This window comes from Homalodisca vitripennis, chromosome 5 (assembly GCF_021130785.1).
Source record: "Homalodisca vitripennis isolate AUS2020 chromosome 5, UT_GWSS_2.1, whole genome shotgun sequence".
Classification (NCBI taxonomy): domain Eukaryota; kingdom Metazoa; phylum Arthropoda; class Insecta; order Hemiptera; family Cicadellidae; genus Homalodisca; species Homalodisca vitripennis.
In genome coordinates this window covers 112375223-112402504 of record NC_060211.1, presented here as the reverse complement: position 1 = coordinate 112402504, position 27282 = coordinate 112375223, and the positions used below count along the sequence as shown (strand labels likewise).

Genomic DNA, 27282 nt, shown 5'->3' with positions numbered 1-27282 from the left:
GTAATAGTTTTACACAGTTATTCTACGAAAATTCCTGTCTTCTGACTGAAAAAATAACTACGCTAAAATAATTCAAAAAGAAAGTTTTTGAATTTCAAAGTTAGTATCAACTCTGTTCGAATCGAAAAAAAAAAAATACACTTACATTATATATATTACCCCACTATCTAATGTGTTGGTAAATCATGGAAATCAGAAGCCGAGACATTGGAAATTTTGAAAGTAGATTTTTTTTAGTAGTTTCCTAAGTGCTCGCTGATTCGATCCGACTGGGATCCATGTCATCAAGTTCACTGCCAACACTACAGTTTCTTTGGGGTTAGCTTTGGAGTTACGGCCTGCTTCTCTTCTCATTTCTGTTTGCGTGAGATGTGGATGTTGTCATAACGTATAAGGCCTACACTATTTTCTAATATAAAATATACGTACATTTTAAAATGGCCTTCAAAGGAAGAAAATCGTCGACTAAAAATCCTCCGTTTTTCAGTCATGAGTTTGTTATTCAAAATCATGCAGATATTGTTTCTTGTGTTGCTATGATATTTGTTGTGGGGCTAATGGTTCAGGTAAGTTTTTGGTAAACATTGATTAAACATCTTGCAAATAAACTGTGAAATAAATAACTAGAAATTAACAATTTTACACTAAAATCTATTGAATGTTTTCTTAATATTCATTAATTTATATTACCTTATCATTTTAATAAATATTTCGGTAAATACAATATTGCCATTTATAAACAAATAAAAAAAAAAAAACATTTCCAAGTGATTGTAGGTATTACATTGAAATGTGTCAAGCTTGTAACAGCTTGGTAACATTTTGGATAATGTTTACATTTTCAGTAAATAATTAAAGTAGACTTATTCAAGTTATTATTGAACACATTCAATCACTTCTCATTTTGATATCTCAATTTTCATTTTGAAGCTATATAAAGTAGGCTATGCTTCGATATATTATTTTCATGATATGTAAGATAAGATACGTAAGATATGTTGGAAATTATAAGATTAAAGGTCGAGGTGGCAAATCACGAATTTGGTGTTATCAACATAATCTGCTCATCCTCCTGAACAAAAAATATATTTATGGTTTTATGGGGTGCAAATGACAAATAACGTTATTTTAGAGGGTATATACATAAAGGTAAGTTCTTAATGTTTTAATGTTCTGTTTGTGTGCTGTGTTTGGATATCTGTAAATATTATCTGCGGGTGGGACTGATAACGTATCTGTTATTTGAGCGCTCTGGGGTAGAAGTCAGAGATAACGTGTACTGTAGTTTGGATCGAGTGAGTGATCATGGATCAACCATCCACTAGTTCCACAAATCGTAGTGAATTAGTGTGTCGGAGAATTTTTCGAGCATGTTAAGAGGTTACGTTTCGACCGAAACGAGAATGTACAGAAACTAAATTTTAGTTTCTGTACATTCTGTGGAACACATGAATGGTAAGTGTTCTCTATTAATGTCCATTTATATACGTATTCATATTAGGGGTATTCATGATTTATTAAGTTTTTTATACGGTACATAATTGCCTTTCCATTACAATTCAATTTATATTTCTGATCAGCCCCTCTAGAGTTTGATATTTTACTGATAGGTACTATCTCGAAGGATGTTTTTCTTTCCTTGACATCAGCGTGGGATTTGGCAGCACCTTTGGTACTGCCGAAGCCCGCGCTGATGGCCGGAGGCACTCGTCTCAACTCGATAACAACTAATTAATTTGTAGCGCAAAATTTAAGAAAATATTGTTCATTTGAATCAAAATTCTGCTCATTTCAGTATTATTTTTCATTTACGTTTGCAAAGATGGCGCTGCATCCGATGACGTCATCACGAGGTTGAATCATGGTCACAAAAGGTCATGTGATGCCCGATGTGGATGTAGAACATGGAAATATTGCTCCGTGCTTGAACAGTTGTTCCATTTTTGGTATTCTAGAACTTCGTTCTTTCTCATTTCCACCCCGTCAAACCTTATATTGTTTTGTTCTGTAGGACGATTCCAATAAGTTAATAACGTGAAACTCGTATTTTGCCGCTCCGGCCGTTAATGTGACAATTACTGATATGTTGCATAATACATTATAGGAAATAAGGTAAATAGGGGAGGATCTGCCTGTCATCATAACTACAAAAAATTGACGTTAACTGTTAAATTCATAGATCATTAACTTAATGGCAGTTCCTTTTTACAGATTTTGTAGACTTCAGTTTGAGTTACCCCTATAATTAATAGATTTCATTATTCAATAGTTAGTAACATCAAACTGTAACAATCAAGGGCAGTTGTATGATAAGCGCCCTGCACTCAAATGGAATCAAATATTGATTAGAACGCTAAATATTTTTCTTAATTTTGAGCTACAAATTAATTAGTTGTTATCGGATTGAGATGAGTGCCTCCAGCCATCAGCACAGATGTCAACAAAAGAAAAACATCCCTCGAGATAGTACCTATCAGTAAAATATCAAATTCTAGTGGGGCTGATCAGAAATATAATGCAAAGGAAATTATGTAAAGTGTAAAAAACTTAATAAATCATGAAAAACCCTCATATTAATATGTAAATGGACATTAATAGAGAATACTTACCATTATTGTGTTGGCAGATAGAGCTGAGCGGTAGCAACAAAAAAGTGGTGGAGCCTGGTATGTGGGTGGGGGTATTTGGCCTTGAAAAGAAATTCTGCCAGGTACCCGACAAAATGGTCACCCCGGAGACCATAATGAGGGATGTTCGCCCTGACTTCTCGCCAGTGTCTTTCAATAGTGTTTGTATGTACACCAGTATCAGGGTCAACAAAATTAATGGAATGATTGACGGAGAAGTACGTGAATCCCTTGTCATCGAGGCAGTAGGCCTTCGAACAGTCACTAACAATTGTCGTACCTGGCAGAACCCATTCTTTAATTACTTAAAGGAGGGTGTCCCTGTCACTTTGTTCAGCTCCTTTGTTCCTACAAGGAAGGAATCTCTGCTCTGCCTTTCGATTCGCCAAAAACCTACTCTCCCTGAATTCTTCTGCCTTGATTGTATTTTCTCCTTCAAAATTTGGCCTCATCAATAAAATTTTAATGACTGTCAGAGGACCACTAATTTTCTTCGAAGTCGTTGAAATGTAATGGAAATACACTTCACGCCAGAAAGAATATCAGTCTCCCATAGATTGTGCAGAAATGCCAAACTCCAACGAAATATAGTGTTCTCTCTGTGGCTTTAAATGCAAAAATGTGGTCACCAAACCAAAATATGTCTCTATGTCCAAGCGCATTCTTTTAAAAAAGAAACCTGCCCGGGCTGATTTTTAAAAATTACAACATTTAAAACTTCTTTTAACTACTTTTACAAATTTTCTGTCGCAGCAAAACATCAGTCTCCCAGTTTAAAAACAATCCGCGACCACACGACGTACAAATACACTCATTATTAAAAATGCCATGTTCCATTAAAAAGAAATAATCTCGTTTCGGTCAAAACGTAAACTAACATGCACGACAAAACACTCCGACACACAAAATTCACTACAATTCGTCGAACTAGTGGATGGTTGATCCACGATCCATGATTGACAAGCACTCACTCGATCCGAACTATAGTACACAATATATTGTGAAGCACTGACTACAACCCCGAAGAGCTCAGATAACAGATACGCTATTAGTCTCAGCCCCAGATAACATTGAAGTAAACAGATATCCCGACACAAAACATTAAAAACTTAACTATTTATGAATATACCCCTTAACACATTCACGACGACGTGTGCCACGTGTGGTACACGGCGATCTTCTCACGAACGCGTCGTGTACCACGTGTGGCCCACGGCCCACATTGCAGCAGAAGCAGCGCGTCATGTACCACCCGTGGTACACGAACAATGCATTTTCAAATGGCTCTCTGAAACTAACGTTTGCCTAGAAGGTTCTGCATTTCTGTCTACGCCGTCTATTAAACTCTTATAATATTTTTCATTCAACGCAAACTCGTTTTTTCCCAAAATTGATGTAAAAAATTATATAGTATCTGAATAGTTGTTTGCCGTGTTTGTGATAGCTAATAAGCCTATCAGCAAAGATGAATCTGTAAACGTTTGTGTTCTTAAACTTAATATATGTTCATACATTTAGAGTAGTTATTACGGGTAGATAAAAAAAGTTGCTCACATGTTATAAGTTATGAGTTTAATCAGCAGAAAGTGACAAGTCTAACCTAACAAATACTTCATAAATTTAAATAAAGTAATAAAAATAACTAAGTATTAAAAAACCTCTAAATCTACATGACATTTTTCGTCTAATGTTTGTTATTGAAACAGTCCAAACACATAGCTGGATTATCTGTGCAGTCTTTGCAGAAAGTTGTAACTCTCTTTCAACATTTTCTGGCTTCTGTTGTTCCATGACAGGCAACTACAGACTCATAGCAAGGTAAACATCGTTTTCATGATTGCTTAGCCAGGCCATCTCTCTTAACTAATTCGTGTTTTTGGGTAGGTAATCGTTTTGCTGAAAAAAGCACATTAAATGTTGAAAAAATTGTTAAAGTCAAGTGTTCAAGAAGCTTATAATTAAAATTGTTTGTACAGACTTTGAGGCCTAATTTACGTGCAAACTATCTGTTCTGTTTCCTAAAAAAATACAGATTCAGATTATATCATTTAAATGAAATAAAATAGTTATAAATAAGATTACCTGAAATCGGAGGTGTTGAGAGTTGGTTAGAAGCAGGATTACAGTTACTGTTTTCTTCTACAAGCTTTCTTGCCAAAACAGATCGGAATTTTAGCAGATCCCATTTAGCTTTCTTTTCCCTAACACTGTTGAATACCACAAAGGCGTTCACAACACATGTACCCAGCAATAACTCTAGTGTAACCTTCTTGTATCATTTAGACATTTTTCTCAATGGGCTATAATAAGAACTCATTTGGTCTGATATGTCTACACCCTTTTTGGCATCATTGTTAGCTAAAACACAGCTAGGTTTCATGATTGGCTCGTTATTTCTATTGGTTTTTTTACTGGGCAATAAGTTGTCCCCATCCTCAGGTCGAGTACTTATCAAGTTTACTCGCCTTTTGTCAACCAGCTGATTAATTTTACACCTTGTTTGTCCTCCTGCGCATACACTTCACCCTTTTTCAATTTCTTGCTTATAACAGTCTTCGGATTAGACTTCAAATCCTTTCTCAAGTTACCACAAAGGTAAGTTTTTCTTTTAAGCAGGGCCTCAGCTAACTCAATGCTGTTGTAATAATTATCAGCGTACAGCAAACGGCCATGGCCTAAGAAATCATGAATAAGATGCAGCATTATTTTTTGTTTGTGGCTTTTTCCAGATGCAATGTCACCTTTACCTACGTATATTTTGAACTTGCAGGTATAGCCATCAGGAGAACATAGCTTGTATATTTTTACACCATATTTGTGCGATTTGTCCGGCAAGTACTGCCGGAAATTAAGCCTGCCTCTCCACGGGACCATGGTCTCATCTATAACTACAGTTTCACCTGGAATCCTGACAGCTTTGAATCTATCATTTAACATGACCTGCAGTTTTTGTAGCTTTTTCATCCTGGGTTCTTCGCCTACTGCTTGTTTATTATTATGAAAATGAAGACATCGAAGAAGCGTTTCAAACCGCTCTCTCTTCATAGCCTGTTTTATGAAGTCATTTTTAAACATGAGACAGACAGAAGAAAAACAAAAGCGCGCCAAACGATGCTTGCTAAATGTCTAGCTAGACGTAGGTTAGAAGCAACACATGTACCACGTGTGGCACACGACGCGGTGGATTAATGTCTCATTAGTTCAGCGCGTTGTGTGCCACACGTGGTACACACACATATATGTATAAAAGTTCATCAAAAGATTGTTTAATTTACGTTTTGATAGTTTTGCACATATTTTATAACTGCTGTCTAGTGATTTAAGAAAAAAAAAACAACATACGCATTTCTGACAGATTTTACTGATTTTAACACGCCACTTAAGTACGAAGGTAGTTATCACCTACGTCGTGAATGTGTTATAACCATGTTATTTGTCATTTGCATTCCCTAAAACCATATATATTTTTATTCAGGAGGATGAGCAGAATACGTTGATAACGTCAAATTCGTGAATTTGCCAGGTCGGCCTTTAACCTCATAGATACCGACTTTAGTACCATCTTACGTAAAGTCTATAACGTAATTCATGGGTAGAGTACGATAAGCGGCCCCGGATTTTTATGTAGATTAGTACAATCATCAATACTTAATTTATTGAATACGCGTTTATAAATCATATCAACATATCTATAACCATAATTACAATCATATTTTAAATTAAAATAACTAATACAACGCACATAGTGATAATCTTATAAATAATAAATGAGCTCTAATGATCAAACAAATGACGAACTGAAAATAGGAAAAAAACTCATAAATAATAATGAAATGATAACGTAAAAACATTTATAACAGGAAATACGAAATATGTGTAATTATTTGTTTTCTCCTATATAGCAATGATTGACCATTGCCGAGAAGTTAATGAAGCATATTGTCTAGAAAACCGTACTTCTCTTCTTCACAAATACTCACAGAGATTATCTGCAAGCAGGTCGGCTGATACGCCAATTTTTAAATGCGAAAAAATTCCACGAGCTTTCGACTGTCTGTTATTATCTATAAAAGAAAATACATTTATTATATGAAAAAGTGTTTATAGTTGCTAAAAGTTAGTTATTGTTAAAAATCAGTATCGGTTAGTTATATCGAAAGTTATAATTGAGTAATATCGTTTGTCAATATCGATTTAAAAAAACCGGCTCCGCTTATCGTACCCTACCCTAATTCAGTTCAATATGTTCCAATTTAATTCAAAGAAAGTTAAATCATGTGCATGGTATTAGAGTAATGGCTGCTAGAAATTGAAATACTGTTATTTGCCAATAATTTATTACAAAATAACATGTTGAAGTATTACGTTCATGTAGTGTGATCTGATGTCAGGAAGTTGGACAATCTGGGCCGTGATCAGAGGTTGAGAAAGTACACTATGTTACACTGTTTCATTTGTTAAATTTTATCAATCGGATATAGCATAAGTTAGATAGTTTATTATTCATCAAATTATTACTTTTAAAAATATTAAAATAGCCAAACTATACTGTAACTTTAAATCTATAACATAATTTGGTCTAAGTATTAATATCGAGGATTCGTTACTCATGAATATTGATGATTCGATAATCATGAATATCGATAATTCAAGTGTTGGACGCTTATTATACTGCAGTTCAATCAATAAATATAGTATCAGTATTTAGTAGATAAAATAAATTTAATTGGATGTAAATTCATAATATATAATTCATAAATATTGTTGTTAAAAATTAAGAGGATACAAGGTTTATCAAAAAAATGTTTCTATTGGAATCAGTATGTTGGATTAATGCTGTGAAACACATATCCCTTGTCCGTACTTTCACATAAAAAATTATTTTTGTGATGAGCAACATGGGTTTATTCACAGTTGGTAAACTATTAATAAACTACCACCAATATCCTTAAAAACTTATTTTTGTGAAAGCAAGGTGGGTTTTATTCACAATTGGTAAACTATTAATTATTAATAAACAAATAAACTCGCTAATATCCTTAAAAACTAATAATAAATGTTTTAATAATGTGCTAACCTTAAATCTTTCAAAGCTTTTATTGCAATACACTTTTTTCCTTTTGGTGAACAATAAAATGAAATTGTTTAAACCTTTCACATTAATTGCAAAAGTGTTTCACATCGTTAATACATCTCTTGGTACACACCTTTTGGCTGTAAAACGTTTACTCTATACATGTTATATTTTTGTCTTAAAAACCAAAATGCAGATAAATGTAAAATTTTGCATTTTAATTATTGGTACAGTTAACATAAAAAAAAACAACACCTGAGAGGTAAAGGTGCAGGCCATCCGTTGATTTGAAATAGAATGAGCCTATTAATTAAAAAATAAACTACGACCAATATCCATTAAACTCCATTTCTAACGAGAAACAAGTATTTCACGGTTTTTTAACTATTAATTATTAATAAACAAATAAACGACCACAAATATCTCCAAAAGATTCTTTTTCAGATTAACAAATAAACTACTGCCAAAATCCTAAAAAACTTCTTTTTCTAGTAAGCAACATGGGTTTGTTCATTGTTGGTCAACTATTAACTCTTGTAATATATTGAAGTACTAGTAATTAAGAGTCTACAAAGTTATAATTATTGGTGTTTACATCAGTACTGTATGTAAGTTGACAATGTTTAGAAGGCTACCACAGTTTTGAAATACTGCACCATTTTTAGTCGTCTATTGTTACATTATTCAGTTACCTTGTAATGTTTAGTACTTACTTTATATTCACAATTCATTTGTGAAATAAATGAAGTAGATACATTTCCCATAAAATGAATATACCTTAGGAGGATTAATAAGTCAAGTAGCACCTGCTTTACATATGTTGTTGTACTATACACTTAAAACCCATGAAAAACAGGGTAAATAAGTAAAGTAAAATTTAATTTTTGGCCTCTTTCTAAGATCTAAGATAGTCACAAGTTGCTAAATACAGTATTTATCTTAGGGATCACTTGTTTGTCAAATGTTACAAAGCCATGTCTGCAAATTTTCAGTCTTGTCCAGAGTTTAAGGGCTCACACTTGGGATTTGTTTGTCAACACCTTTATCAATGGCATCTACCATATCTTGTTAGCTATTTGTCTTATGTTTGCTGACGATCCAAATATTTTTGCTAAGGTCCATTGTATATCAGTCCAGGATAACCTACAAGAGCAACTTGTCAACATTTTATATTGATAAATGGAATGGAATTTAACATCTCCAAGTCTCATATTATCTCCTGTATGTATGGCAATTCCTGTTGTCTATGACAGTTATATTAAATATATTACTCTAAAACAACTGCCTACTTGAGGATTGCATATACTTCAACCTTGAATCCATCAAAACAAGTTTCTAAAGTTATTTCAGTAACCTACTCTCCCTTATTGGTAGATCAAGAAAAGTTTAATGTTACCCCATTCCTAACAATACTCAACAAGAAAATTGTTTGGCCTATGTTGGTTATAAGGATCATTTTTATGATCATCTTTTCAATTTTGCCCCATCAGTTTGTTAAGAGCCCAAATTTGTTTATAACATACTAGGTACTCACCTGGCTACACATTGTGGTAGTCGTGTTGAAGGGATTTGCTTTAAAATGTTACTATTACTTCTTTAAAAGGTTGTTAATGCTCTATTGTAGACTTAGTAGAGCTCCTACTTAGGATCAATCTTTATATCTCAAGGGTACAATATCCATGGTAGCCACCGGTCATGGGTTTCTGTATATTAGCTATTCCTAAAACAGTGGTTCAGCAAGATTTCAGACAATTGGAAGTGACACAATTTCAAAAATTGACTTTTTCTCTGTGTTGTTTCTTCAAGAACAAATAATCTAGTTTGTTTATTCCCCCCTTTTTAATGGTTGCTCTTTTGCTTTTATTGTTGTTATCTTTTACCTATATTGTTATTTTTTTAATTATAATTTTCATACTTTGTTAGTGTACTTCAATATTAGTTTTCATGCAATTGTTTTATGTATTCAATCATTATAAATTATTGATATAACTTAGATTTATAATAACAATGTAAGTTATTCTATTGTGTTTAGTATTGGCTATTTGTTGGATGAAGAAAATTAAATTTTAAAGTTTTTGGCTTACAAGCATTTTAAAAACCAAGGTTTGTTAATCTGATCTGTTTACTGTTAAGTTATAAAATGTTGTTGAGTTATATATTTTTATACTTTGTAATGGTAAATTGTTGTATTTGGTAAGACCTAATGGGTCAAGTTTCAGATGGGTCATAGTTGAGTCCGTATTGTTTGGAATGAATTTTATATGGATTGCTTTTAATTTATTGATTTGGAAATAAATATTATGATTACAAATATTTGGTGATTGTAATAAGGGGTTTTCAGCTTTGGTTATGTCTATTTTCATATTTGTGGGTACCTATGAGTATGGTTTTGTCGCTGGTACATATTATTATAAATACATGTACTGCTTTTTCTTAGGGTAGGGCAGGAAATAAGTAAACTAAGATGAATGGTGGTTCTAGTACAGGGTGATGCTGCTATATCCCAGAGTTAGTTATTAAGATTGATGGTTGGAATTTTTTCTCCTTATTAATAATTAGACGATTATTGTCAATTTGTTAGTGACAGTAAGATAGCTGCATTACATTTTTCTTACTAATATTGTTTGGCATATCTAATTGAAATGTGTATGATGTCCAGTAGAAGGTAAGGTGAGTTATTTTTGTGGTATTTAATAATTTGTTGTAGACCATCAATTCCAGTTTTTTTGATAATATTTTGAAGATTGTTTTTTGTTGATAATTCACAACATAATGAAGTCAGTTCCAAACCTCAACCATTTGGAAGTTGGCTGTACAAAAAATAACTTACAGGTGCTGTGTAATATTGTGGTATCACACATTTATCATGTTATGTATGAGTGAAATGAAAGAAAGATTATGATCATCCTGTTTTTAAATTTATTTATTTATCTTCTATTCGTAATAACCGCTCCGCTAAGCCTAACATAAAGGAGTACCTGTATTTATAATAGTATGCACCAGCGACACAATCATACTTACACTCATAAATTTGTAAATAAACAAACCAAAACTGAAAACCCCCTATTACAATATACAAATAACTGTAATCATAATATTCATTTCCAAATATATTAATTAAAAGCAATTATATAAAATTCACTCCAAAAAATAAGGACTCAACTATGACCCATCTGAAACTTGACCAGTAGGTATTATCAAAGACAATAATTTAAATGACCAAGGTATATATATTTTGGAAATTAACTTAAGAAACAATTATTTCTACTCAGAGGAATTGAAGCGTAATTGTCAAGGAAACAACTCTAATTGCATTGCTATTGTACCCTATTTGTATCATACATTTGGTATAGAGTTATTCTGCGGACAGGAACAAACAAACAACATTTTTGTATAATTATGGCTGAGAAACATGCATGAACTGCTCCCACATAACAATACAAAACCTGTTATATTTAGAAACCAGATCCTTACCCTAACATCCATATATGCATTTTAAACATAACTAGTTCAAATTATCTTCCTCTCTATAAAATAAATAAAATGGCACAAATAAAACATAAGAATAAATGCAAATTATAATTTCTCAGCATAGGCTCCTCAAAAGAAGTAAGGTAAGACTACTTAAAATGGGTTGCCAAGAAATAATCTATTCAAAATCACAAATGCTTTATTAACACATTAAACAATCCAAGATAAGATGACAAACTTATAGTGAAAAGGACAAAGGAAGTTTATTTTTATATATTATTATTAAATGTCTCAGTCTTTACCACAGTGTTCTATTTATTGATATTACTTCAATAAATCAATCAAAATTCTTTATTACATGTACATTAATAGTGTCATGAGTAAAGAATACTTAAGTTTCACAGCTTCCCGAGTTCCAATCCATTTGTCGTTTGACAACATAGTGTTATGTTTGTTCTAAATAACAGTACTTTATGCCGGGGGCGGGTGAATTCGATATAAAGAACACTTTTTACATTTCTTAAAACACGGCACACGAGGGGGTGGTGTGGCCAGCGAGACTGGAGTTTACTCACTACCGGCTCAAGGAATGCTCGGACGAGGCAGTGACCAAAGGAGAGGGGAGGTCAGGTGATCTCGACAGTAGCCAATGCCGTTTATTTCAAAATCATACGATTAAAACAGCCGACACATTACGTCATATGGGGGTGAGGTGCACATGTTGCAAATATATCTTAACTTACTAGATAATGATACAAAGAATATTCATATATAACAATTTCCTCCCTATTAAATTCAGAAATTTACAAACAAATCAGATTTAAAAATTAATTGTCCTTCAATAGTTGAATGCTTCCTCTTGATTCTTAAAGTAATAATTGATAAAAGTACTGATCTGACATGATTCTATAATTAACAACAACAAGTTGACAAAAAGTAAACACTAAAACAAGTTTAAATTCAAATAAACGCTTGATAAAAACCACAGTATAATAAAAAGGAAAATACAACACATAATATAACATAATACACAACCATTACTGAATAAGTACATTCTTTATTATAAGTCAAGTTTATTTACAGGTTTTCTAGTGCGCTCAGGATAGCGTCGCATCCGACTTTGACAGGTGCTGTCAAGAAACAGCTGATTTTACGTGCGCTGATACGGGTGTTGTAGTACGGTGCGGGGTAGAGTTTTAGGGGGAAAGAGAATGACCTTCCACCACTCGCCGTAGTGGTTGCCATGCCAACTGGCGATCGATTTACGTCATGTGCAGGGGGGGAGGGGGGAGAGTTTACACTGCGATTGGTATTGCGGCACTGCCAAGTCTACGTCTGCGCTTGCGGAAGTAGGGGTTGTCACGTTTCTCGGTACAGTTTTCTGCTACTGCACTCGAGTCTCTGTCTAGCGAACTGTCACTCAGACCGATCAGTTGATCTATATGACGTTTCGTTACAATGCCAGAATTTAACTCTATTTCATACATAACAGGACTGATTTGTTTATTTACAACACCTTGCAACCATTTGTTGTTTGTCCTGTAATCTCGCATTTAATACAGTTTGACCTGGATAAACTACCCTAGTAATATTTTTATTAAAACTATTTTTTTGCTCTCCTCTTGTTTTTTATTTACAAACTGGGTAATGTTTGGTCTCAATAGATCCAACCGGGGTGCGCAGTTTCCTGCCAAACATTAAACTTGCTTGGTGTTTCATTGGTAGTACTATGTACAGAGTTACGGTAGTCAAACAATATCCTACTCAAGGCTACGCTAGCATCTGCATTGTCATGAAATGCTCGCTTTAATTTGTCTTTAGCAAATTTCACGCTGTTTTCAGCTTGGCCATTACTTTTTGGATGATACACAGGACTGAAAGTATGTTTTATACCGTTCATTTCCATGAACTGTTTAAAAACTCCGATGAAGTAAAGCGGTGGGGTGGTCCATTGTCAGAAATGTAAAATTATCAGGTAGACCAAAGCGACTAAATAGCTCTCTTAGAAAAACTTATAGCTAGTTTAGCGGAAGTTGAACTAACTTCGCCTACTTCTAACCATTTTGAAGTGAGCGTCAATGACGATTAAATACATTTTATTTTTAAAAGGTCCTAGGTAGTCCACATGAATACGTTCCCAGGGAGCGGAAGGATAGTGCCAAACATGTAATTGACTCTTTTGACGGGTGTGTTCCGTTCCCGGAGGGACAGGAAGAACAACTGTTAGCCATATTTGTGATCTGTTCATCAATACCGTTCCACCAGACGTAGCTGCGTGCTACCGATTTCATTTTCACAATACCTAAATGACTAGAATGAAGCTCTTTAAGGTACATAATCCCTTAAAGTTACTGGTACGACTACTTTATAAACCCCAACATAATTACTCCAAATTCAACTGTCAGTTCGTTCTGTCTCTGGAAATACGGAGAGTAAGCTCTTCGCTTCCCTCAGGAATGACATTAGGCCAACCGTGTATAATGTAGCCATACACTTTTCTTAAAACTGGATCTTTCTGTGTATCTGATTTTACATGATCAAAAGTCAAAGGTAATGAGCTTTCTTGAATACAATGTAAATATGTACCTTGCCACGCAAATTCGTCAGTAGCATTGTTGTGATTGACACTTAAAGGCAATCTAGATAAACATATCTGCATTATTTAGTTCCGTCTTTACATATTGAATGTCAAATTCGTAGTCCGGACAGGAACAAAGCATATCTTTGCATACGGGCCGGCAGCAAAGATTCGGTAACCCTTTTTTATTTCCAAAGATACTTAAAAGAGGTTTGTGATCAGTGTACAAAATAAATTTCGACCGTACAAGTATTGATTAAACTTTTTGACTGCAAATACGATAGCCAGAGCTTCTTTCTCTATCTGTGAATAGTTCCGCTCAGCTTGTGAGAGTGTGCGTGACTGATAGGCTATTGGTTTCTCTATACCACCTGGTGAGATTAACACTTAAGACGGCTCCCAAGCCAACTGAACTAGCATCTACGGCTAACTTCAAAGGCAAATTAGTGTCATAATACGCCAAAATTGGTGCGTTTGAAAAGTAACTCTTTTTACTTTGTCAAAAGCTGCTATACCAATTCTTATCAAAAATTAAAAGGTGTGTCCTTCTTAAGAAGACTGTTACATGGGACTTAGTATGGTGGAAACAAATGTGGTGAAACTTTGAGTAGTAATTAATTAGACCTACTAAAGCTTTGACCTCTGTCACTGTTTTAGGTATGGGAGCATTCCTAATTGCTTTCTACCTTAGATTCGGAAGTGTGCAACCCTTCTTTGTCAATACAGAAATACTCCACTTTAGGAGAAAAAAAATTGTGCATTTATTCTTTTTTACTGTGAGGACCATTTTTCGCTTAGGCGCTTGCAAACTTCCCTAAGTTTTTGATAGTGTAGATCATCGTTTACACCTGTAATCAATATATCGTCTAAAAATACAACAACATTGGACAAGTCTTGTAAACACTGTTCGATTCTGTACTGAAATATACTCGTTGCGGAAGAAATTTCCGAACGGGCATTTCTTTGATAACTGAATAACCCTTTATGGGTACTGATAGTGCATACTTTCTTAGATTCTTCATCTAACTCTAGCTGCATATAAGCTTGGCATAAATCTGTTTTACTGAATTTCTCGCCACTTTCTGTTAAACAAGTAAACATTTCATCTATTCTGAGGATAGGGTACTTTTCAACTTCTAAACATGGATTTAAGGTAACTTTAAAATCTCCGCAAATGCGTATTCCTCCGTCTGGTTTTATTACTGGAACAATGGGGTGCCCCAGTCACTACTTTTTACTGGAAACAAGTACTTTTTTTCCTCAGTTAACCTTTCTTATAGTTCTTTTTCGACTTTAGTTTTAAGTGAAAGGGAATGGACCGTGGCTTAAAATACCTTGGTTGTGGCGTCAGGTTTTAACTTTAATTTAACTGGTTCACCTTTGTATTGACCTAATTTGTCACTGAAAACTTCCGGGAAATTCTTTGATCAAATCTTTAGTTAATTCAATGCTAATGTTTACTCGTAACATTCCGGATTACTGTCTTTATTGCTTATGCCAAATATTTTATTTTTTTGAAAGATATTTCCACACCGAGACTTTGAAGCCAATTTCGTCCTATGAGAAGGTGAGCTTCTTTCTTGATTACAAACAATTCAAGAAAATTTGCTAACTCCTTGATATTGAACATCCACTTCAATTTTCCCTAACGGAAAACTATAGGTTCATTCGTATACGAACTTTAGAGATAAGTCAGTGGGCAATAAATTTACAACTATTAAGGTTTTTCTTTGTAATATTGCTCGCTGCACACGCTTACTGACGCGCCTGTATCAGCCTCAAAATAGATTGGCTTACCCTTAACTATTAATTCTAATTTAACCGGGACTAACTTTTTAATGTGCTCAACTTCCCTTTCATTCATTTCTAAATAAAATTTGAAATATCTTCCTCATAGCTTTCAGGTTCAACATTACTATCAGTGTTTTGACTACAAACTTCTTCTACATAATTTATGTCTACTATCATTTTTATTTTTAAAGTGTTTAAACTTATATTGTTGGTTTTGGGGCTTACCCTTTGATCGACAAAAACCTTAGCAATGTGATTCTTTTTTTCCACACGCGTTACACGTGACACCAAAACAATCGACACTGATGGCGCAAATGGCCCAGATTACCACCAAAACGAACACTTCACTTTGTAGTCGTGCGAAAAGCGCTGCTTTTGGGGTTGTGGTGGTGACTTCCAGGTATGGGTAGCGCCGCCGGCACCCCGCCGATGCTCTGCTCCCAGCTGTTACACTGCGGTGGTGAGCTGTCATCTTTTGTAGTCACTCGGCGTTGCGGCTTCCGTTGATCGCCAAGGCTGCTACATTCTTCTCAGCGGCTTCTGCTGACGTGATGATTTTAAACTGCTTGGTCAAATGTCAAGCTGGATTCTCCTAACAGTTTTTGTTTTGTTGCTTCATTTCTAATTCCGGAGACTAAACGATCTCGCAGGTAATCGTTTAAAACTGCCCCAAATTCACAATGGGTGGACATCTTTCTTAACTGGGCGATGTAGTCTGCTGCTGATTCGCCTTCGTGCTGAATCCTCTTGCTGAACTTGTACCTCTCGGCTGGTATGAACGATGGTTTTGGATACAAGTGATCTTGAATCAAAGATACTAATGCGTCAAAACTTTTTGTAGACGGCTTATTGGGGGTGCATAAATCCGTAATAGACTATACGTTTTTACACCGGCAATAGTTAATAACGTGCTAAACCTTTTTCTCCTCCTTAATATTGTTGCACTCGATGAATAGTTTCGAAAGCGCTCGATATAAGACGACCACGTCTCACTATTTTGATCGTATTCACCGATTCCGCCGCGATTATTCCCGACATTTTTGTGTTGCCCGGCGGCAGTTCGATATTGTGTAGTAACGGCGCTAAATCCACTTCGTCATCCGACATTTACACGTGTTGTCCGAAATTTACACTATGCGGCACAATCGAACAGTTGCATTGCCCGTTATGTAAATTTTAACCGACCTCGTCGCCATTTGTTATGTTTGTTCTAAATAACAGTACTTATATGCCGGGGGCGGGTGAATCGATATAAAGAACACTTTTACATTTCTTAAAACACGGCCACACGAGGGGTGGTGTGGCCAGCGAGACTGGGAGTTTACTCACTACCAACTCAAGGAATGCTCGGACGAGGCAGTGACCAACAAAGGAGAGGGGGGTCAGGTGATCTCGAGTAGCCAATGCCGTTTATTCAAAATCATACGATTTAAAACAGCCGACACATTACGTCCATATGGGGTGAGGTGCACATGTTGCAAATATATCTAAACTTACTAGATAATGATACAAAGAATATTCATACATAACACATAAATACCAAACTTGATCTTTTTTCAGATTTTTTTACATTCTCTGTCCATGAACGGTTACTGTCTAGAGTAACCCCTAAAAAATTGACCTGGTTGATCACACATACGGATACTTGGTATTTGGTCTTTACTTTTGCTTGATATGCTGATATTATTCAATATACTGGAAGTGTAATATATGATATTATATTTAGTCAATTATATTTCAATGTTGTTTTATTGTATTAAAACTTGAATGTCGCACAGATACGGTGATCATGCAGCCATTCTATTAAAAACACCCCATAATTAAAAAAAAATACTAATCATTAATTGTGAAAACAAATTAGATTAGAGTAAAAGAAATATGAATGATAATCTAACTGAATTATATTCTTGTGTCAATTTCAGGTAACTTCACCTCTGGCTTACATGTTCATTGCTGTCCATCACAACGTGACCTCTGAGCAACCGTCACAAGCTGTTCCTGATGTAACTCGCTACACCTATGGCTACAAAGATCTTTGTGCTGTCTTCTTTTATTTCCTGATTTGCATTGTTATGCATGCTATTATCCAAGAATATGTGCTGGATGTAAGTATGATTAATTTTTGTTGTATAGTAAGTTGTTAGGGAGTAACTTTAAATAAAATATCTTACGGAGGAGAAAACCAAACACGTCTCTTAATGAATTACTGAAATGACAATGATATCTGTTTTTAAGACAAGTTTCTGGACTTGGAAAATGTATCAAAATTAAAAACCTATGGTTAATTAAATACTTAGTTCTAATTATTTATACTATAGCCTACTTGGTTTTAATTTCCATAAGTAAACCAAAAGCCGGTACTTTACAGCCTAGGTTGGATTTTTTTACATACCGTTTGTTTCTTTCAACACTATTCAGTCAAATCTTGTTGTGGTTATGAATTTTAATAGTGGCAATCATTTCACTTTAAATTATACGCTGTTCTGGGTTCTAAAGAGGCTTTTTAATAATAAATAATTTATTGTACCAATAATTATGAATGATTATAATTAATACATAATTTTTTCAACACAGTACGGAAAATACTAATGTGAAATGATTTGCATATACAGGGTAGTTCAGAAATATGTACTTACCATAACTCAATAATTTTATGAATTAACTTGGTATAATTTAGCTGTTACGTTTGTCATAGGTTAGCAACGCTGGTAAATACCCGCGCATGCGCGAGTGGTTGTAACCAAGAAAAGTGAACGACAGATGCAATGAAGTAATGTCTACGGTACAGTTGTGACATGCTGGATGCAAGGCTGTATGGAATTGGTATTGGAATTTTGATTCAGACGAGATGTGCAATCCCACAACGTTCAAGAGATACAAAGACAGTGGCAGAATGAGTTTGGAACATCTTTAGCAACACATCATTCAATTGCCTGTATTCGTGTAAGTTCGAAGCTGACAGGCAATGATGTACAACAAAGAATGATGTACACAAATTAAGATCTAGCTGACCATGAACATCTACAAGACCAGTGTTCAGTGTTGTAGTGTAGCAATTATTTACCTGATTGCCTCAAAAATCAACATATCAGGATTGTTGAAGGTGTGATGAGCTGTTTGGATGTAAAACGCATTCTTAAGTAAAGTGACATTCTATGACTACTTCACATGATGAATGAAGACGATCTATGTGTAAGGATTGAGCAATTTTCGAGCATACGGTTCACAGAGATGAGGAATATTTCTTAAACTATCATAATCCTCATGTCCATGTAGACCAAGCAGTGAATCTAACGGGGCTTACTGTTTGGTGAAACCTCTCATCACATAGTTTGACTGCCCCTTCTTCTGTGAGGATACAGTAACTTGCCACTCATACCTTGAAAAGGATCTGCCATGCAAGCTTTGAATGGCAATGAAATGTTTGGCACTTTCAAAAAGATTGAAGATGTCAGGCTGTACTTGATGCTGTGGAATACCAAATTTGCTGGATTTTTACTTTTGGGAATCTGTCAGAAATGAAATGAATTAACAAAAACCAGCTACAAACAACAAGTTACATAATATCATGTGTACTACAGATACACTGACATTTATCTATGTTGACCACCCTTGACACTAACACTCTGTTGACATCAGGATATAATTGGTCTCAAAAGTAGACTCAGTCGAAGCATTTATGCTCTAAAACGCCTTTGTGGTGAATTGGAGCAGAACGGCATCCTCACAGCCTATTTTGGTAACTTCCAAGCACATATTACCTATGGTCTAGTTGAATGGGGTGAAGCCCCCCATGCCAAAGAAGTATTTATAATGCAGAAAAAGGCTGTCCATGTTATTGCCCATTGTAGGGATATCTTTAGATGTCATAAGATTCTCACCCTGCCTTGTTTTTATATAATGCAATGTTTGCTGTACCTTTGAAATAATGAAAACAGAACGATGCTCAAAAATGAAATCCACTTACATTTTATAAATTTTCCTCAACAAATCAGAAGTGAAAAACCCTCTGCATATTGCATCTAGGTTAATAAATAAGTTGACAATTAAAATTAAAACATTAAGTGATTGTTCTTCTAAATAAAAACTATAGGATTTCTTGCTAAGTAATGCACTTTATTCTGTAAAGAGTTTTTATATTGAGCCAATGAACTAAATATACATTTTTAAACTGGTAATAAATAATTTTTAACATGACTTTTACTAATTGCCTTTGTATTTGCTTGAAATATTTTGTGTCCAATAAACTTATATATTCTATTTATACTATGACATAATTTGTATAACGTATAACTCAGAATACGTAGACTATACAAAAATGAGTACATATTTGGAACTACTCTAAAGTGTACAAAATTAAAGGTAATGTTAGTTTTTTGAAACATGATTTTACACAAGAAGAAAATAACCGAAAATGTAAATACACAACTAAAACATAAGACCCAGCTGTTTTATCATTAATGGCACAGAAGGAAATTTGGAAAAGTTACTTTTATCTTAAATTTAAACCATTTGGGTATTTAAATTTTAGAAGTAACTGGTGAGCTTGTTCGATAGTTTTAAATTTTAACCTATTTCAATTTTCTTCATTACGAGGGAAGACCTTATTAATCATAACCCTTTAAGATCATAACACTCTTCAATTTTGTTTTTTTTTGTGCTCAGCAGCATGTTTGGCTAATGGCTTCTTGTCTTTATGAAAAATATCAAATCTGTCCCCTGTTATTCTGACTCTAAGGTGGTTAAATGTTTGCCTAATGTACTGTTTGTACATAAACAAACACACACTTTAACAAACTTTACTGTTTGTGACAAAATTTACAATTTGATCAATTTCATTCTTAGAGTCACAGTTTACTTTACCAATGATGGGATATGTTAAACCAGTTATGCTACTTTTGAATCCCTAAATTTTATCATAATTTTGCAAGAACCGCAATGTGGTTTGTTGCACGGTTCACATCCATTAACGGGTTGGTATACTTTTGACAGTTTAGGTTGGACAAGTTTGTTTTTCAAATTTGGAGGTTTGCGAAATATTACTCTAGGTGCTTTAGCCATAAAAATTTTGGGTATCTGGAGAGGAAAGTAAAACACTATGGGCAATTTTCATAATACTGTTAATTTTGTGTAGTCCAGGAAAAATTGTGTAATAAACTTTGGTTATATTGTATAATTAAAGCCACTTGGTGGATGTCACAAACAAACCTAAAGCGTTGTGGCAAGTTATTAATTCAGAGAGACATAGCAAACAATCATCAGAGACAAATTTATTTAAAAGTATGTTTTGGTTTGTTTATTTGATTTTAAAAAATTTAAATATTTAAAAGTGTTGCTTAATTTTTCAATGTAATTAAAGAAGTCTATATAGTTGCTGCATAGCTTCTTGGCTTGTATAGATAAACTTTTTTTAATAGATTTTTTTTATGTACATTGGATGGCAACTTGAAAAATTTAGATAGTTCATTGTGTTTGTTGTTTTAACATGTAGTTTTGTTTTTATGTAGTCTGATTCGAAAAAATGTCTAAATCTAAAAAAAGTGATCATTACATCACAATCGTTCCTTGTAAATTTGAAAGAAGAGAACTCTAGAAGATTTTTCAAAAACTCTTGCAAAGATTCCATCCCATAATGCCATATGAAAATATATCATCGATGAAACATACCCATTTTAGTGGTTGGAGATTTTGTGAGGCTAGAAATTTCTTTTTAAATTCGTCCATGAATAGGTTAGCACATGAGGTAGCAATCCTGGTGCCCATACTGTACTAGAAATTTGTGGATAATTTTTGTCGTTAAATTTAATATTGTTCATTGTAAGGACAAATCGAATTAAGTTAATAAAAAATTGGTCGATGGAATAACATACTTTTTTATATATTTAAAAGTATATAGTATATAGAATTTTTAAGGTGTATTTAACTGAAGTGATTTTATAAACCTAATAATATTGTACTATTAAAATAACAATGTAGTAAAATACTGTTATCTTACATATTCGTATAATAATTTGTGAGTTTCAGTTGTATCATCCCCCTTAATACGGCTCACAGCTCCCACAAAGTAACTTTAAAAATGAATTGCCAGTCAGTATTATAATATTATATAGAATACAAAACTGGACATAAAAATAATAATAAAAGCTTGTACAAGATATCGTCATTTCGTTATCGTAACATAGTAAATGTAAAATAAATTATATATTGTTTTTAGTTATTGTATGGACGTTCTTTTTAGAAAATTAGCAGAAAACTACATCTATCCAAAGTGAAACACAGCAAGTTTAATGAGTCTGGACAGCTATTGGTGTTCTACATAATGTCTGTTCTTTGGGGAGGAGATGCCATTCTGAAGTAAGTTTTATTTGTTACTACATTACTAAAAATTTTGAACACTTTGTATAGTAAACAGTGTAGTGTACAATTTAATGTATGATATACTTATATCTATTCTAACTATGTTCTTCAAAGCAACACAATGAACAATGGGGAGCAACATACAGGGTCTGTTCAATAAATGTTGGCACCATTTCCCAAAATCAAAATTTATTGCAAGTATCATTACAATTACTTAATAATATTTCAAATACATTCCTTTTGCATTGATAGACTTAAGTTGAGGATACAGCAAACCAGTCCCGATACTTTTTGATTTGCTGTATCCTCAACTTAAGTGTATTGATGCAGAAGGAATGTGTTTCTAAATAACACATATTTGCACACATAATGCACATATTTAAATAACAGTTAAAAAATTATAAATATTGTAATAGCAAATAAGTAACCATTATATTAAAGAAAGTTACTGGCAACTATCACCCATCTAATTTGCAAAATTTACTAAGTCAGCACAGATGTATTAGTTAATAAAGTTCAGAATGTCAGGGTTGGATTAACAGCCCCATGTTGGTGGTGTGATATATAGATGTTCAGATGTCGGACTAATAAATTATCTCACGATGGTGGTGCCTTACGTGGTAACTCAAGTGCGGATGTATCGGAAGTAGATCATATCATTCATTTAATACCTCCAAGGTTAATCGTTATATGTAGAAAGTCCTGGGTTGTGAGAATAATAACCCCACATGGTCATGTAAACTAGGTTCAGATGTATTGGTTAAATTTAACTGACCAAATTTGTACATGTTATAATATGTAGTTCACTTTTAAAGCTGCACATGTGGATTTGTCAATCCATACAGGCCCAGCACAGTCTCAATATTCTAGTACACTCACCACCATCAATACATACTTTGGGTATTTTAAAAAGTTATTCACACTTTAGTTTACATAAGATTTATTCACGCACAAATTATAGACACATGTAGTTAAACGCATCAGTTTTTCATATTTTCACAGAGTTGGCATTTATCACAAATAGAATTCATGTATTAATATCTGTACACAGTTTGTAACTTTAAATCACTAATTAAAAAATTTGAATATATGTTTGAATTCAACTTAAACATGTGCTCTTTCGTAAGAAGAGCGACTCACGTTTTTCTATTATAATGGCCAAGTTAAGAAAGAGGTAGTGCAATCTTTCTCAGGGATCAGGTTGACCAGATCAGAAGTCGTGAGTTTAGCCTCCAACCCAATCTACTATGTTTGAGTTTAATGTTTGAAAATACCACTCATAGATTATGAATTTCTTTAGTAGCTTTTGCAATTAAATAATTGAAATTTATTCCAATGTAAAGTTGACATGCTTTTTGTTATTAATTATTTTAATCTTACATGTAATCAGGTATTTGTAATAGACAATTTTATTTCTGTTTACTGATCTTGCCACAAACTATTTGAAAATTTAATTTGAATTAAACTGACCTGTTGCATAATGTATATAGTAAGGTATAGTTTTAAAACTGTACCTTAGAATGAATTCACAGCATACTGTATGAATATCTATTGGATATATGACAAAGTAGTAGAGCTATAAAAGCTCAGTTCATTCAGTAATGTGTACAAAAGTAGAGGCTCTTTGAGAGGAGTGTATGAGACAGGTTGTGTATTAATTTGGCTCCACAAAACTTATGATTTTACAGTGATTTAAAAAGTGTTTTTGTGTGAAAATTTTCAGGTAAAGTTGTGTAGTTTTTAAGGTGCTACAATTGGAAGGTGCTGTTTTTGACGTTTGACTCTTTTTTAATTGTAAAATCTCAAAGAACTTAAAAAAAAAACAGTTGTGATAATTTCCTGTGTTTTGCAACTTTATAGATAAGAAATGTCTACCTTCTTATCAGAGACAACTGACCCTTGGACTTGCTAACAACCCAACCCAATATCAAACAGTCAATCTGTTATCTTGCAATCAGTGGGGAAACTTTGATTGAATGAAATTAACTTCTGTTGTCAGAGTTCTTTGTGGCTTACCTGGTTGAATAACAGACTCATAACCTGAGGGTCTTCAGTTTCAAAACCACAACCAGTAATATACTTTATGCAAGTTTTTAACATCATAAACAGATATGTGCCACTAAATTATATTATGGGATCTTATTAATGAAAATTAATTTATTTTTGTAATATTATTATTGTACATAGATTTTACAGTGTGCATCATATTTTATTATAATTTTATTAACAATTACATTTTGGAGTGATTGTTAATGGTGATGATGCTAATTGTGTCATTAACGCTAGAGTATTTTGTGACTGTGCTGTGCACTGGCATGCATACCTACAGAGCCTGCCTCAACTATCAGCACCTTACACGTTACGTCTCTCTCATCAGCTGCCTGTATTGTGTAGGCTACCATTGACACGACATTTGGTTGTCAGTCAACCAAACATTCTTATACAATACTGACAAGCACTGAACTTCATTTTAATTTTTGACACCAACCATTTGACACAAAGGAATTCAGTCAAATCCTTTTAAAAAATCACTGAACCTATTTTTATATTTGACACCAACCATTTACACTAAGGATTTTGGATTACCACAAAGGATTACCAGTAATTTTTAACACAGAGGAGTCTGACAAACCTCACTATAAAAAACAGTTTCATCTTTGACAATCCACATCTATTAACGAAGAGGCTAATCCTTACAATGTTCAACAGTGGAGACATGGTCTTTGCCAAACTTAAGGGCTATCCTTATTGGCCAGCCGAAATTAAAGAATTAATTTCAGATGAAAGCGGGAAACCTATCAAGCACAATGTCACCTTCTTTGGCGATGGAAAAAAACAGCCATCGTGAAGGAATGTGATCTGTACCCTTACAACGAAAATACTAAACTAACCCTTGGGAAGACAAAGACTGATAATTTTAGAAACAAGAAACTCAATGAAGCTCTCTTTGAAGCTGAAAAACTTTACTTAAGCAGAGTTATCTATCTTAAACATGACAGCACCAACCACGTTTAAGGCTTACAATTAAAGAGCTTGAAAACAGCCTGGTTTGAAAACAACTACTTTGAAGACACAGAGAATGAACATGACAAATTAGAACTAGCCGCTAAAATAGGCTCTGCACTGCTTGAAGAAAATAAGATCCTGAAAGAACAGAACCTAAGGTTAGAAGCTAAATTAACGAGTTTTGAAGCAAAAAATTGAAGAGTTAGAAAAAACAGAGGAAACTCGTATCACCAAAATTGAAAATTTACTTCAACAACTGGAGCAAACTTAAAGTCAACTGGAGAGGGAAAAACAGTTCACACTAGAATCACAAACCATTTACGAAGAAAAATGATAGGAAACTTGGCCAAGCCATAAATGAGTACACTAAGAAAATAAAAGACCTGGAAAAAGAGACCAAAGCTCCTAAAAAGTAAAGTAGGGAACAGTGATGAAACAACTCTTTCCAATATTAGGACTGCTAATGTCTCTGTACAAACAGTAGCACCAACGTAAACCAACAATCACAACCAGCTTCAAACTCCGCCATCCCTTCTAAATGAAGTTGTACAGCTAAAAACAAAACAGAGATGCATGGAAAACTCTAATTAAAACGATGACAGCCCAAATTGAAACCATTCTTTAAAACAACAACAAGTTATCTGGGCTACAGCACACAAATGACCTTTTGACTGACTCTGACAAAATTATGCTCACAGAAAATAGCCAAACCTGCTCTAAAAAACCGAACACCTCTCTGACTAATGGCAATTCAAAGAAAGCACAGACTGCAGAAAACATCCAAACATGCACAAAAAATCTTAAAAATGTGTGGACAGAGACCAGCACAAAAGAACCCTTAAAAAAATCAAGGGAAAACATTCCAAAGCATCTCTTTACAAGTCGCAAAAGCCCAAGAGAAACTTAAGAAACCTGAAATATCCTCACCTGCTAAAGTGGCTAAAAAAAAATCCACGATGAAACTAAGTTCATGGACCCCCGCTACATGCTAAGCTAAAAGCAGAGGATGAAAGCTACTATGATTTCTTCCTCAAACACATTGATTTTTACAGAACACTCAAGACAGTACATCCTGACTGCTCACTTACTTTTTTAGACAATGCCAAAGTGAAAATCTTACATCCCTAACCAAACAAAAACAGGGAAAAACAAAAACTCAAAGTATAAAAAAATGTCCCAAATAAACTTTCCGTCTTACACCAAAATGTAGAGGGAATTAAGTAAAAAATCAAACCGGCTAAATCACCTTATAGAAGAAACCAACCCGACGTAATCATAATTAGCAAGCACGGGGTTAAAAAGGATCAAATGGAAAACACCAGACTGCCAAAGTACTGCCTAAAAAACACATTTCAGCCGTGAAGACCATAGAAAGGAGGTGTTGCTATTTTTGTCAAAGATGAACTAGCAACAGCTGCGCAACCCATAATCATAGAATACAACAAAGAGCTGACATGGGCATGATCAAAATATCGCTAGGTAAAAGGCAGCTATACATCTTAGGTGTCTACAGAACCCCAGCAGGACAACTTGAAGAAGCTTTAACCTTACTCTCAGCGACAATTGAAGAAACGAGGGCCGAGAATCACCCGATTCTTGTTATGGAGACATAAATGTCAATAGTCTGAAAAAAATACAGGGAGAATGAAATGCTTAATGACACCCTAAGCAGCCACAACATCACTAGACTACCACTCCCTCCAACACGAGTTACCCCAACATCCAAGACATCTATAGATTTCATCTGTACAAATATGGTCACGGATGAAATAACTACTAACGTGATCCATGCTGGAATTTCTGACCACTCAGCTCAATCTGTGAAATAACACACACAACAACTCTACAAAACAACAAAGTACGAGGGTCTTCCAGAAAGTAAAGAACGATTGCGCATCACGGGCGGCGCAGTTCCCCCACCACCGCGGTAGATAGCTTGTTCGTTAGCCACACCTTCTGCTCAGTGTGAGCTGAGTAGCGGTACCGTGGAGGTCACGTTTGCGTCTCCTGTGAAAGTTTAAAATGGCGGCGTTAATTGAAAATCCCGCCAAGTGTGAACTGCGTAGTATGATACGGTTTCTGAATGCACAGAATGTTCGACCTATTGAAATTTATAGGCAAATTAAGGCAGTTTACGGTGACAATGCGATGAACGAGTCATCAGTGAGAAAATGGTGCATTCAATATTTAAGGAAGGTCGAACTAATGTGCACGACGAGGAAACGAAGTGGAAGGCCGTCACACTCGTTACTGACCGAGTTGGGCAGCGAAAGTTGATGGAAAAAATTCAACAAAACCGTCGTTTCACTTTGAGTGGTCTAGTGGAATTTTTTCCACAAATTTCAAGGTCGCTTTTGCACGAAAATAGTGACTGAACG

The 27282-nt window shown here is 34.3% G+C and overlaps 1 protein-coding gene across 2 annotated transcripts in view; it reads left to right on the top strand.

Moving 5' to 3' along the window:
* The first annotated feature begins 271 nt into the window (after positions 1–271).
* The window catches only part of LOC124362716 (translocating chain-associated membrane protein 1), a 45050-nt gene continuing 18039 nt past the window's right edge, over positions 272–27282 (top strand). Inside the window, exons 1-3 of one of the 2 annotated variants that reach the window (XM_046817433.1) lie at positions 272–566; positions 17464–17646; positions 21780–21895. In XM_046817433.1, coding sequence (XP_046673389.1) covers positions 438–566; positions 17464–17646; positions 21780–21895 — 428 coding nt within the window. In that variant the 5' untranslated portion in view covers positions 272–437. The remainder of the gene's footprint in view (positions 567–17463; positions 17647–21779; positions 21896–27282) is intronic. The other variant, XM_046817434.1, reaches the window with a different exon arrangement.